This window comes from Geotrypetes seraphini, chromosome 2 (assembly GCF_902459505.1).
Source record: "Geotrypetes seraphini chromosome 2, aGeoSer1.1, whole genome shotgun sequence".
NCBI lineage: Eukaryota > Metazoa > Chordata > Amphibia > Gymnophiona > Dermophiidae > Geotrypetes > Geotrypetes seraphini.
Window position 1 is genome coordinate 271,380,116 of NC_047085.1, and position 15,724 is coordinate 271,395,839.

Below are 15,724 nucleotides of genomic sequence, written 5' to 3' on the forward strand. Positions count from 1 at the left end.
CTCTACTGTCCCACCCCATTAAGTCAGAGTGCTGCTCGACCCATGTAGAGATCCCACGTGGATGTCCCATTTATTCTTAAAGTCGAGCACGCTAGTGGCCTCGATCACCTGCACCGGTAGTTTGTTCCATTGATCCACCACCCTTTCTGTAAAGAAATACTTCCTGGTGTCACCACCAAATCTCCCTCCTCTGAGTTTGAGTTGGTGTCCCCTTGTGATTGAAGGTCCCTTAGGAAAGAATATGTCGTTTTCCACCTCGACACGACCTGTGACGAACTTAAATGTCTCAATCATGTCACCCCTCTCCCTGCGCTCCTCTAGAGAGTAGAGCTGCAATTTGCCCAGTCTTTCCTCGTATGAGAGACCCTTTAGTCTGGAGACCATCCTAATGGCCATTCGCTGGACTGACTCAGCTCGAAGTACATCTTTACGGTAATGTGGCCTCCAGAATTGCGCACAGTACTCCAGATGAGGTCTCACCATGGCTCTGTACAGTGGCATTATGACTTCAGGTTTACAGCTGACGAAGCTTCTATTGATACATCCCATCATCCGCCTTGCCTTGGATGAGGCCTTCTCTACTTGTTTGGCAGCCTTCATGTCTGCACTGATGATTACTCCCAAGTCCCGTTCTTCTGAGGTCGTAGCTAGTGTTTCTCCATTCAAGGTGTATGTTCTGCATGGATTTCTGCTGCCGAGATGCATCACCTTACACTTCTTTGCGTTGAAGCCCAGCTGCCATGTTGAGGACCAGTTTTCCAACTTGATCAGATCCTGCGCCATACCATCCGTGAGATCGCTTTCACCTACTATATTACACAGTTTGGCGTCGTCGGCAAACAGTGCCACTTTTCCCTGAAGCCCTCGGGTCAAGTCCCTTATGAATATGTTAAAAAGGGATGGTCCCAGGACTGAGCCCTGCGGTACTCCGCTAGTCACCTCCGATGTCTTAGAGAGGGTGCCATTGACCACCACCCTCTGAAGTCTTCCACTCAGCCAGTCATTGACCCATGCCGTTAGTTTCTCACCTAACCCCATCGATTTCATCTTGTTTAATAGTCTACGGTGTGGGACACTGTCAAACGCTTTACTGAAATCCAAGTACACTATGTCCAGAGACTCTCCCGAGTCTAGCTTTCCTGTCACCCAGTCAAAGAAGCTGATAAGATTGGATTGGCATGACCTGCCCCTAGTGAATCCATGTTGACAGGGATACCTCAGATTCCCCTCATCCAATATCGTGTCTAATTTCCCTTTAAGTAGAGTTTCCATGAGTTTACACACTATTGATGTGAGACTTACTGGTTGTAATTTGCAGCCTCCGCTCTGCAACCCTTTTTGTGCAGAGGAACAACATTGGCAGTTTTCCAGTCCAGGGGGACTCTCCCCGTACTTAGGGAGAGATTGAAGAGCATGGCTAACGGTTCCGCCAAAACATCGCATAGCTCTCTGAGCACTCTTGGGTGCAGATTGTCCGGTCCCATGGCTTTGTTCACCTTGAGGCTTGACAGTTCTCTGTAAACATCAGCTGGTGTGAACTCAAACTTCTGAAATGGGTCACCCAGGCTTTGCTTTGTATCCAGCCAAGGCCCGTGCCCTGGTGGATACAAAGACTGAACAGAAGTAATCATTCAGTAGTTCGGCTTTATCGGAGTCAGTTTCCACATAATTCCCGTCTGGCGTTCTAAGGTGTACTATCCCGTTTGTGTTCTTTTTCCTGTCGCTAATGTATCTGAAGAAGGATTTGTCCCCTTTCTTGATGTTGATCGCTAGAGTTTCTTCCATACGAAGTTTGGCCTCCCTGACTGCTGTTTTGACCGCTGCAGACTTTGTCCTGTATTCAATGTTTGCTTCTTTTTCCCCCATGCGTTTGTATGATAGAAATGCTCTTTTCTTCTCCTTGACGAGGTGTGATACCTTATCTGTGAACCATTGGGGTTTCCTTTTTCTTTGTTGTTTGGTTACCGATTTTATGTAGTGGATAGTTGCCTCATGAAGGATCGATTTCAAGGTTGTCCACATAGCTTCCACATTATCAGTTACTTCTTGAACCTGCAGCGTCTGGTAGACGAAATCTCCCATGCGTGCGAAGATCAGTGCTTTCTCCAATACATACATACATACATATACATATATACGTACATACATACATATATATATGTATGTACGTACGTATTTATGTATATGTATGTATTGGAGAAAGCACTGACCTTCGCACGCAATACATACATACATACATATACATATATACGTACATACATACATATATATATGTATGTACGTACGTATTTATGTATATGTATGTATTGGAGAAAGCACTGACCTTCGCACGCATGGGAAATATATATATATATATATATTTTTTTTCAAAAACATGTTTATTGAAAAATTGTTATAGCAATACATTGCAAACACAATACAAGGTATATAATATAATTGCCATGTACAAGGTACATATCTTATGAATAATAATTTTCAATTTTGTCCCTCCCTCCCATCCTCAACAAAGAATTAATCCTCAATTTTCCAATCAGAAAGTAACAAAGTTCTAAACAGGGTAGTCACAAATTTAATAATCAGCTCCTAGCAACTGGAGTCAGGGAGTTCCAAAATGACTCCTAAGTTGCTTGCAGGCATCTTCCTCTAGGAGTATCTAGATCCGGGATCCCCAGGCATTCCAGCTGCAGATGCTGGATAAGTAAAGTTTTCCACTGAGCTACGGTTGGAGATGCTGGAGTTAGCCAGTGTATCAAGATAGATTTAACACTCAGAAGAGCGACTACTGGGCAATGGGAAAATAATACCTTTGGGGTTTATATACACTTCACCCACCATAATACATGTATATGATGTAAAATCCTCTTCCAAAAATACTCTATAATGGGCCTTTTCTCCCTTGAAAAGAGGAGACTGAGAGGGGACATGATCGAAACATTCAAGATATTGAAGGGAATTGACTTAGTAGAGAAAAAGAGATTGTTCACCCTCCCCAAGGTGAAGAGAATGAGAGGGCACTCTCTAAAATTAAAAGGGGATAGATTCCATAAACATGTAAGGAAGTTCTTCTTCACCCAGAGAGTGGTAGAAATCTGGAACGCTCTTCCAGAGGCTGTTATAGGGGTAAGCACCCTCCAGGGATTCAAGAAAGGGTTAGATAAGTTCCTGCTGAACCAGAACGTACGCAGGTAAGGCTATACTCAAATAGGGCATTGGTCTTTGACCTAAGGGCCGCCGCATGAATGGACTGCTGGGCACTTTGGACCACTGGTCTGACACATCAGCGGCAATTCTTATGTTATTATGTACAAGAATAAAACGTGACCAAAAGTGGCAGACTGATGCCTACACTTCAGGCAAATAGAATCTTGTCGGATTGCCATGCGTTGTGCTCGACATGGGGGAATTTATAGATGCATGGCCATCTTTTAGCTGATTTCCAGAAGAGAAACCAGCAAGCACAAATGAAATATCTGTATGTAACGTCTAAGTTTGTCTGACGAGAGCTCCATCCCTAGATCAGTAGCACTAAGCCATGAGTAGTCATCATCAGACTGCCACTCCTGAAGGCCCTTATGGTAAGAGCATCAAGACAGAGGGCTTCTTTGAGTTGTTCAAAGCGGTTCGAAGGCCAAGTAAAATGGGGCAGAGAGCATACATAGCAGCATAATTGCAAGTAAGCATATTCATCAGAGGTCAGTAAAAGTAGTCTGCAGTACAGAGAAAGACTTGATAGACCCATCCTTAGACAATACCTGAAATAAAGAACAAATACCCCTTGTCGCCCAACATTGAAATACCCAAAAAGTCCATCCTGGTTTAAAATCAGGGTTATCCCATAAGGGTAGCAAAGGGGTAGAAGTGGGACAGATTTTTAATAGAGCACAGAGCCACCGCCAAGCTGCTCTCGTAGCAGAGTATATAGGGTAATCCTGGAGGAGTTGACAAAAATATTTCAAAGATGCGTGTGAAGAAGGGCTGTTTTGGCCAAAGTGAATGAAAGTTTAGAAATTCCTCTGTACCAATCATTAATATGGCGAAGTTGACATGCCATCACAAAGGTGTGGATATGCAAGAGCCCCAAGCCCCCTTTGTCTTGAGGAGAGGCCACTACTGTAAGCTACTCTAGGTTTCTTGCCATTCCAAATAATCTTATTTAAAGCGCACACTATACATTTGTGGGTATATGATGATAGTAGCATTTGAAAAAGGTAGAGCCAATAAGGTAACAATGACATATTATATAAAATGATTTTACCCAATATAGACAGAGGAAGGGCCCTCTATGCTGAAAACCTTTGCTCCATAAACTGCATGCAGGACTTAATGTTGAGGGAATACAGTTGTGAAAGATCTCGGGGTATCCAGATACTAAGATATTTTATGCTATCTGCTGCCCAGCTTAAGGGAAAATCTCCTCACCACCTAGAAAGAATCCCTGGATTTAAGGCAATGACTACAGATTTCAGTTTGAGATGAAACCCAGAATAAAATCCAAATTCATCAACTAAGCCCAACAAGGTGAGTAGTGATGCCTGCAGATTAGAAAGAACGAGCAGGATATAATCTGCGAAGGTGAGCACTTTCGTCTGTTTCTCACCCAGAACCACGCCATGTATTGTAAATGTCTCATGTGGGGCCAGTTTCCCCTTTACCCCTCTTTATTTCATTATTCAATGTTTTGGCCATTTCAATCACCCACTAGACCCCCCCTCCCCCTAAGGCCTTGAGCACCCTGTCAGGGTGTGTTTCACTATTGAGTCATTTGATTTCATCTAGATCAGTGTTTTTCAACTTTTTTTACACCTATGGACCAACGGAAATAAAATAATTATTTTGTGGACTGGCACCAGTCCGTGGACCAGCGGTTGAAGAACACTGGGCTAAGTCATGGGCCGGACCCCGCCTATTTCCACCCCAGACCCAGCCTCCATAATAGTACTAATTGTAATACTATTTTCTCCATTCATTTTTCATTTATACACACAATATAATCTTATTAACAACAATAATGGTTAACCACAAAATTAAACTACACAAAGCACACTATGCGTCTCAACATTCATTCCTACCAGAACACAGATAACCCCTATGCAAATAAGGGACCAAAAACTAAAAGTACTAATATATACAAGCAAACCCTAAGATGCAGGACTGCATGCAGTACAACTGCAGAGAAAAAGAAACAAATGCGTTTCTTCATGAACAGTTCAAAATACAGATATAAATTCTCAAAATTGATACAATTCAATCACTATTTTTCCCGCCATTCCCTGAAAAACTGGTCAAAAGATATATCTTGTTTGAAATGGGCCAGTTCACACTGGGAGTTCCAGAGAAATGAGCCATGAAGATGGACAGTCTGAGGAAAGACTAATTAAGCAGGTGGAACTTGCCAGTTCTTGATTATGAATGTAATTCTTTCAAAATATCTGTATTGATGGCATTTTTTTTCTTTATAGGATTTTACATGGTGATTCTTAACTCAATTTGATTAATGAAAAAAAATTATCAGTTTTTATACTCTCAATATTGCATTTATATAATCTAAAGCTAGATCATTGCTACATATTAAATGCCATTAACAGTCTTTTAAATGTTTTATGTTTTTATGGCAGCTGAACCTCAGAAATCGATAAGGTCCCTGAAAGACTACATTGATGATCCTGAGAGAAATGAGCCTTTAATTGGTATGTTATGAAGAGTTCTTAGAATGGGAAGAGGAATGTTTTAAACTGAACAAATAGTTTTTAATTATGCATTGGGGTGGTTTTTTGGGGGGCTGTGCACTGTCTGAAAAGATTACCGTATTTTGCGCTTATAAGATGCATTTTTTCCACCCCCAAAAAGGGGGTGGAAATAAGAGTGCGTCTTATGGAGCAAACACTCCAAATCCCCCCCCCCCCCCCCCCGTTACCTTTTTTCATTCCATCGCCCTCCTTCACTGGACGTGGCTGCCTGCCTGGTCCCCGCAAGCAGTGATGGCTGACACGGCTTGAGTCCTCTTCCCTTGCAGCAGAATGGCGCACAAGGCTGCCTGCCCGATCTCACGCCGCTTTCTGCGAGAACTAGAAGGCCTTGAGCATGCGCAGATGCTCAAGGCCGAGCACAAGGAAGAGGGAAGATCTTCGGGCACTGGCACCAGCATGTCCTGTGCATTGGTACTGGTGCCGGTTCCAGATAGGGGTATTTATTTATTTATTTAGATTTTTATCCCGTCCTCCCAGTAGCTCAGAACGGTTTACGGTATGTTTGGGTGGGAGGGTGGGTGAGTGAGTGGGGGATGCCAGATTGTGGCGGGGGGGGGGGGGGGTGTGTGACGTGAATGGGGGGGATGCCAGATCGCAGGGGGAGGGGCACTTGTAAATCGAGTCAAGCTCGGTTTCCGAGGCGCAGATTTTCAAGTTTCAAGTTTATTATTTTTCTTGATTAATCGCTTAATCCAATTCTAAGCGATGAACATGTTAAATATAGTCTAATAAGGACAATACAATACAAAACAAACTTTAAATAATAACATTGGGTAAAAACTAATACATAATATTTTATACTTATGACATAGGGTAAGATAAGGGTTGGAAATCCAATTGATAAAGAAAAGTAAAACAAAGGAAAAATACATTAGGGGAATCAATTAACACATAGCATAACACAGTAAAATAGCATCACCAAATTAAGAACTATTTAATTAAATATTAAAAGCATCTTTAAAAAGAAATGTTTTCAAATTGCTTTTAAATTTTCCTAAATCCTGCTCATTCCGCAGGTAAATGGGAAGATCGTTCCAAGTTTGAGGAGCAGTTACAGAAAAAATAAATTGACGTCTAGTGTTAATAATTTTAAGTGATGGAATGGTTAATAGGTTTTGCTCATTAGACCTCAAAATTCTATTTGAATGATAAGGAATTAAATGTTTAAATATGAATGCTGGGGTCTTATGAAGAAGAGATTTAAAAACAAGCAGACAGAGTTTGTACGTTATCCGATAATTAACTGTGAATGTTTTGCTCGTCTTGCAAAACACTCGCAAACTACGGCACTCATAAACCGAGGTTTGACTATAATAATAAACTTACATTTAAACCCATTCACACTTAAAACAATCTGCAGAACATACCCCAATTTAGCAAATAAATATAATATACACTTAATATAATAAATGTATATATACTATAAATAAAACATATCAATTATATAAAATATATGTAAGATAGTATTTGACCTACAACGCATTCCATATATAACTTAATTAAAAACAATTAAAAATCCTGAACATATAAACATGCTGGAACCATTATCATCAATTTGGACAATATTTTATCACCTATTTAGTACCATGCATAGCAATTCATTCAAAATTCATAACTACTTTATTTATTGCAACATACACCCAATATAATAAATTGAAAGTCAAAAATTTCATCCAATAGCCAAATAAATTAATTAAGAAAAAAGATTAAACTACCAATGTTAGCAGTGTTTCAATAACTGAAAATACCATAAATAGTAAATCACTGTAGCTAAAATCAAAGATAAAATCAAAAATACTATTAATACTATTAATCATTATAAAGCATTCCATAAAATATTTTGGATTCCTTTTAAGTATGACTATAGACCATACGATCTGCACCAAAATTAAACAATGAACTCTTACCTTGAATTGATTTAGAGATCATATTATCATGTCTCATGTTACAAGAGAGCAACGCTGCCATTAGTATTCCAAACCTGGTCTTCAATGATAATATGAAATTCCATAAGGGTGAACTTCCCAAAGGCCAATAAATTTAAGGAGACACTATTTCATGGCCCCGTCTGATGTTTAATTTCCTGCAGATAACCGTTAGCATGGAAGTTGGACAAGTGACACTTTTATCTGCGGAACTATGTAATCCTTTTTGTAGATTTCCTATAAACTTCCGCTGAGTGACACTTCACCACAACCAAGAACAACACAGCACTTCACTGTAGAAAGTGAAAACAAGCTAGAAAAAACCAGTATTTGTTAGATCCCTCAAGAAAGTTAAATCAGGGTCTTCTTGACTTTCTCTTTGCCAACACTCCCGGTTTTCAAGTCCAACTGAAAATGCCGTGAATGCCAGAACAAGGCCTTAGGGGAGAAAATTAACACTGGTGTAAACCGCTAACTTACCTGGCGTGAAGTTCCTGCGTCCTTAACTACACAATGAACCTACTTCAATTTTTTGAGACAGTGAACAGACAAATTGATAGTGGAGAAACGGTGGATATTGTATACTTGGACTTTCAGAAAGCGGTCGACAAGGTTCCACATGTAAGACTTCTCAGGAAATTACAAGGCCATGGAATAGAGGGAGATATACTAAGATGGATAGGCAAATGGCTAGAGAACAGAAAACAGAGAGTGGGCAAAAATGGGAAGTTCTCAGAATGGGAAAAAGTGACTAGCGGTGTACCCCAGGGCTCAGTACTTGGATCCATCTTATTTAATATTTTCATAAATGACCTGGAAGAAGGAACATCCAGTGAAATCATCAAGTTTGCAGACGACACAAAGCTATGCCGGGCAATCAGATCGCAGAAGGACGGCGAGGAACTCTAGAGCGACTTGAATCAATTGGAGAAGTGGGCAGATAAATAGCAGATGAATTTTAATGTGGAAAAGTGCAAAGTGATGCATTTAGGCAGAAAAAATAAAGATCACAAGTATAGTATGTCAGATATAACTCTGGGAAAGACCGAACAGAAAAAGGACCTGGGTGTACTGATAGATAGGACCCTGAAACCGTTGGCGCAATGTGTGGCGGCGGCTAAGAAAGCAAATAGAATGCTTGGCATGATAAAGAAGGGAATTACGAGTAGATCAGAGAAAGTTATAATACCGCTGTACAGAGCCATGGTCAGATTGCATCTGGAATACTGCGTCCAGCATTGGTCTCCATACCTAAGGAAGGATATAAAACTGCTAGAGATGAGCAACGAAGCTAGTGAAAGGTATGGAGAACCTGGACTACGAGGAATGACTTAGGAGACTGGGGTTGTTCTCCCTGGAGACTGCGAGGGGATCTGATCGAGACTTTCAAAATGCTGAAAGGATTTGACAAAATGGAGCAGGGAAAGCAGTTATTTACAATGTCCAATGTGACACGGACAAGAGGACATAGACTGAAGCAGGTCCAGGACGAATATCAGGAAGTTCTGTTTCACGCAGCGAGTGATGGACACCTGGAATACTCTCTCAGAGGAAGTAATTGCAGAATCCACCGTTCTAGGATTTAAGGGTAAACTAGATGCACATCTCCTTAAGATGATAGAGTGATACGGGTAAGGGTAAATTAGATGCACATCTCCCTTGAGAAGCATACAGTGATATGTGGACTAAAACTATGCCGGGGTACACCTGGCGGGGCCTCCGCGTGTGCGGATCACTGGACTTGATGGACCCAGGGTCTGATCCGGAGATGGCAATTCTTATGTTCTTAGCGCCTGCCATTTTAAAAATAACCAGCGCTGGAATTGACATATTGACAGTAGAAAAGGAAGTTCCTCAGATCAATTTTATAAAATATGTCATCAATCAAAGTGCAAAAAAACCCCAACCTCTCATATGATAAAAACATAATATCCAAGACTTATAACTATATGCAGAACTTGAAACTTTAAAGCCTCCTCAAAATCTATCTGTAGAAATTGGCAACCCGTAGTAATCCATTATAAGCAGTTATTATCAGGAGATTTTAATATGTTAAATCTGTTAAACACTCAAAATTTACCACTGCCACAGCTTATAATTAAGTCATTGGTTCCAATTGCTGGTTTATGTAGTTTTGCAGAGCACTTGGTTCTTCATAATGGAAAGTTTTATTATTATGAGACACCCTCAAACTGCAGGGTACAACAGTTTGTAAGTGGCTTCCAACTGTTTCCTCTGAGCTCTTAGAACCAAAAACTGTTTCCTCTTGTTAGCAGTGAACTTAGCAAAATCTGTTAAACATAGAATCTTAGCTTGTTGCCACTTTATATCTCTCATCTGTTTGACAGCATTAAGTATTTCAAAGGCTTGCTGAAACCTAAGCACTTTGAAGATCAACAGTCTAGGACTGCTCTGCTTATTACCAGTCCGCAATGGAATGTGGTGAGCCAGCTCAATTTCAAAAGGAAACTGAAATGTGAGAGCAGCTTGGGGATATTTTCCTTTAAAAATTTGATTGGATTTGATCCTTCTACCCTACTCTGGTTATTAGAGTCCTCTAATTCTTTTCTCTAATCGAGCCATCAGTCTGTGATCAATTTTACATTGCTTCAACTGGCTTTCAGATTCCGTTACCTGTTTGAGATCCCTTAAGAAAACCATCAATCTCCTGAGAATCATACAGAATACTGCTGTCCGCCTCATATATGGTCTCAAAAAGTCGGACCATGTAAGCCCATTCTACAGAAAACTTCATTGGTTGCAAGGGTCATCTTCAAATTTGCCTGCCTTTGCTTCAAAACCATAACAGGTTCATCCCCGATCTACCTGTCACACTATTTTGTATTTCCAGGCACCTCCCGCACACGTAACACCTACCTGTTTGCCTTCCCCTCCTTGAAGGGCTGTACATACAAGAGATTCCTTGATAGAACACTGTCATTCCAAGCTGGCAGGTGGAATAAATGTCTAACCACCCTCATTTCTAACACACCCTCCTACCAAGCCTTCAGGAAATCAATCAAAACTTATCTCTTTGACAAATTTCTCTGATTCCTCACTGCCTTGTTGTATCTCTGACATTCTTATTGCATTTCTGAATATTCTACCAATGTAATTGACAATATTCTCTGTAACATCGCTGTCTGTGTACAGTCTCTTCCTATGTAAACTGCCTCTGAACTGCTTCTGGTATTGCGGTATACAAAAATAAAGTTATTATTATTTTCTAACTGTTCACTATGGGCATTGCATACCTTTAACTGCAATGACATATTAGCCATTTCTTCTTGGACCGCATGTATTTTAACCTGGTTTTCCTGCAATAAATCCTTTATTGATTTAAGTTCTGCCATCAGCTGCTCAAATTGCTCTCCTGAGACCTTTGCTAAAGGCACTTTTGATGGTGTGGGTGGGTCGGGCTTTGATCGTTTTGCTACACCTGCCGCAAATGCGGCATCCAATCTGGTCTGCCTGCCAGACGCCGTCAGATCGATAAAAGAAAAGATCCCGCTTTAAATGACTACCTTTTAGGTTGGAAAATGCTGATAAATTAGCTAAAAAAGGACACCTGAGGGAAGAGCTCAGAAACTATCGGTCCATTCTGACTCACAGCCAAGCCACGCCCCCCAACACACACACACTGAGGTTATTGTTAATGAAAATCAAGCAGATTAATATGCAAAATTCTCCATAGCAGTCTTTGAATTTGGACCTTTCTTTCCTACTGTGTTTACCTGAAAATAAGACAGTGTCATATATTAATTTGGGGTCCAAAAAAAGCATTAGGGCCTATTTTGGGGATGAACAATCATCTCCTCCACCTCAATTCTTCCTCTTTCCTTTCTCCCCCTCCCCCCATGTGCAGCATCATTCCTCCCCTCTCACCCATCGCCTTGTGCGGCAGAACCCCACCGACCCTCCCAACGTGAGACTGACATGCCTCTGCTCTGAGGCCTCCTAAAGCAGCAGGGGTGAGAGTTACTGAATCGACGAGACCAGTTGTTTTAAGCAAATTAGGCAGCACTAGTGTCAAGGATGGAGTCGGGGAGTGTGAAAGACATTTGTGGGGGGGGGGACTTCGAGGGTCGACCTTAACTATGGCTTATTTTGGGGGGTAGAGCTTATATTAGGAGACTCTTTAAAAATCATGCTAGGTCTTATTTTCAGGGAAACAAGGTAGTTATGTTGGGAAAGAGTTCAGAGGTAGGGGAATGTAAGGCAAGAATGAACACACAAAACAGAACCCAAAGGATAGGACTAATTGTGCTTGGATAGATGAACGGGAAAAATGAAATGAATGAGAGCTCCTGCAGAAAGAATGTGTCTGAGAAACACATGAAAGTGAATGAAATGACTTAAGAAGAAGGTGTATATAAATCAGTCAAAAGAATATGGATATTGAAATAAAAGAAATTGTTGAATATGTGAATATATGCCAACAAATGTGTGTTATGTCATAGAATAAAAGAATGGTTATAAACATCTTGTGCTTGTCTAGACAAATGAAAATATGTAAGTGTGTGCAGCGTGTGGGAGCCATGATGAGTTGGTAGTGAATGTAGGATACGGGAGTGTCTTGATGGAAACAAATGTGTACATCACATGTGGAAAGATGGAAAAATCATGTTCTTACCTTTTAATTTTCTTTCCTTTAGACACAGCAGATGAATCCAGAGACCAATGGGATAGCACACATCTACCAGCAGGCGGAGATAGAGAAACTGATTAACAGGTCCTTTTGGCTGGCACTCCTCCTGCATCTTCAGTATAGCTCCTTGCCCAAGCATCCGTAACCATCAATAGGCATAGCATATAAAAAAAACTTCTTTCCCATAACAAATCTCAAAAGGTAATAATACAGAATACAACCATCAATAATAACAAACTTCGAAAGTTGCAAAAGGAAAAACAGGCAGACAATATCCAGAAAGGGTGGGGCTCTGGATTCATCTGCTGCGTCTAAAAGAAAGAAAATTAACAGGTAAGTACATAATTTTCCCTTCCTTAGCAACAGCAGCAGATGAATCCAGAGACCAATGGGATAGCAAAGCAATCCTCAATCTGGGTGGGAAGCAAACGCCTCCTCCCCAACAACCGATGCACTAAACGCATCCACTGCATGCGCCCCACATCCAACCTGTAATGCTGAGATAAAGCATTCTCGGAAGACCAAGTAGCCGCGAGACAAAACTCCTCCAAGGGAAAAAACCTTTGGACCGAGTCCAAGAAGTAGCCATCGCTCTGGTGGAATGGTTATGAAGTTCTTTTGCCAACTGCTTCCCTGCCATCAAGCAAGCGTAAAGAATGTCCTCATGGACCCATCGAGCGATGGAGGCTGTGGACGCCGCCATACGTTTGAGGTATCCCTTGAAGAATACAAAAAGGTGATCTAAACAACTAAAAGTCGTTAGAAACCTAGCTTACGGAGAATGCTACGCACTTTCAAAAAAATGCAGTAAATAAAAGCACGTCTCCCCATTTCTCCTCCCAGGAAGAAAGAAGGAAAAGTGAGCGTGTCATAAAAGAAAGGATCACTTGAAAAATCTTAACCAATTGTTAGTGTAGTCCTTATTCACTTCTCTCTAAATCACTAACTATTCTCTGTACTCTTTTTAAATCTCTAATATTGTAAAGCTATATGGTGCCTGTTTATATATTGCGGCCCCATATACACTGTAAAGAGATTATTGGTCTAGTACTAACATATACTTCATAATATATGTATATGTAGCTATATATTAATTCTTTATTTTTTCATTTGTATGGACCTTCGGATATCAACTGGACCATAAATAATGACCAGCAATCTCTTGTCTTCATCAGTCCACTTTATTGTTTATTTACTCAAAACTCTAAAATTCATTTAGTTTCATACTTATTCTTAATTTCATAATTCCATAACTATTTCTTCATTGTATTTCATTTTAGTTTCCTTCATTTCCTTACTTAATGTCTTTTTCTTCTAATTTAATCTTATTACTTAGCTACTTAGCTTCGAGGTTAGCTCTCAAATGTTCATCAATGCCACCTCTCCCGACATGCATGTTTCAAACAATGTTTTTCTTCAGGGTCGAGGGGAACAATCGAGTGTGCATGTTTGAAGAAAGACTGCACACACTCGTGTCAGTCAAATGGCCCGACTGGAAGACATCCGAACCAAGCAGTCAATCAAGAAGAAAGTAGATGAATCGCCTGGTAGTGCCAAAACGGTACCACCGCCCTGATTTTCTAAAATGTTCGTGAAGCCTTGGGTAGGCGAAATGGCATGTGCCAAAACCGAAAGCGCTGCTCCAAGATTGGCAAGCAAACCTAGTGCCGATTCGGAGTCCATAGTGAAAATGTAAATTTTCTCCCAGTTTTTCTGCAGAAATGTGTAACCCTGAGAAACTAATTCAGCAGAATGGGATCCAGTTTGCCCAATGCCCCCGTCTTGGGCACCATGCAGTAAGTGGAACAACGTCCCTTAGTTCCTGAAGAACTACAAGAACTGCCCTGAGGACCAGTAATACTTAAATGGGAAACACAAACCATAGAGACCAAGAACGAACTGGAAACCTGAGGAGGATGCAAAGTTGTAAGCATCCTGAAAAATGTTCACAGCCCCCTGACCTGACATTATAGCGTCTTCCCCCCATGAGAAAGCCTGAAGAGTCATTGGAAGAAGTCAAGATCCCCTCAGAATGAAGTGCAGAAGGACAGGGGACGGCAGGATGAGAACTATAGGATCTGTAAGAAGAAAGAAATTCTCCTAGGAAAAATCAAGTTTCGCAATGTAAAGAGGAATGTACTGGAACCATGAAAACAGTACTAACTCCATGTAACGTGAGCGAAGTACGTATGTCCTTTAAAGTGAATACGTACTAGACGCAATTAAGATGCTGCATCTATCGCCCCGTGGAAAACAACAGCATCCTAACAGGTATCAGACAAAGCTCACATCGCTAATGAGAGCTTCAGGGATGAGGCTAACAGCCACATAGCGCTTGCTCTTCCGTGGGTTTGATAGAATAGGTAACTGGCTCCTGGTTAGAAGGAGCTGTACAGCCCTTCCTGTCTGGTTGGGAGGTCCATCTAGCATGTGCCATGAGAAAATGGCGACAGGAAAAACCAGCGTGATAAGCATGGAAATCTGAAGTTCAGGCCCCCTCAGAAATAGAGAAAGAGAGTCCTGGCCGCAGGAAGATGCAAAGTGTCATTATATCCTTAGAGACAGCCTGAACTTGGAAACTGTTTGTACTACCTTTAGGCATATATATCCTATGCCACTACTAGACACATGCAGCGCAGCACAGAGGCCCAAATAAGAAGCACAGTTACCAACAGACAAAGGCTCAATCTGCAGGAACTCCAAGAGAGACAATGAGATACCCATGTGAAATACAGGGCACTATATCACTGTGCCATGATTTGCCGTATGTCGACCCAGTCCGGAGATAAACCGAGACTGGGTGACCTAGCACAGGTCAGAGTCTCTCTGGTAATCCCCTTGAGTGCTAACCCCAGAGTCCGATTAAACTAGCAGCTTCCTTCAAGTGAATACAGCAGGAACACAGACATAGACATATAAATCTGCCCAAGCTTGTCCCAAAGCTAGTGAATCACGTACAACTTGTCTGAACCGGAAAGGAGAGAAGCCGCAGCATACCCTGAGCAAAGTCAGCTGGAAATAAACTACCCGAATGCTGCAGCTCTCCTGCCATCGCCAGAGGCCAAAGCGCGTGCCTGAATCTCGCCGACACGTGGCCACTGCATCAACGCTCCTAGAAACATAGTCAGATTCAAGCCCCACAAAATTTACCCTGCTGTGGCCTGAATAGAAAGAAAATCAGACTCGGGGAATAACTAGAATGGTGCGGTGCTTTCCACAGCGCCGGAAAAAACATGTCCTATCTCATACGCGCTACAATTAACCGGCGCCTGCACAATCAGCTGCACATGGCCGTGACAAACACCGACGAAAGAGAGCCTCAGAATAAACAGGACCACTACTGCTGCACTGAAACCCAACGAGGAGAACAAGTGCGAGCATGAAATTGCACCGCTACTACCACG

General features: G+C 41.4%; 1 protein-coding gene across 5 annotated transcripts in view; it reads left to right on the top strand.

Annotated features, from left to right (window-relative positions):
• Positions 1-15,724, top strand: part of LOC117353570 (uncharacterized protein DDB_G0271670-like) — a 507,083-nt gene that overhangs the window by 78,631 nt on the left and 412,728 nt on the right. For all 5 annotated transcript variants that reach the window (XM_033929661.1, XM_033929662.1, XM_033929660.1 and 2 more), the window contains one exon: positions 5,616-5,687. In XM_033929661.1, the coding sequence (XP_033785552.1) occupies positions 5,616-5,687 (72 nt within the window). The remainder of the gene's footprint in view (positions 1-5,615; positions 5,688-15,724) is intronic.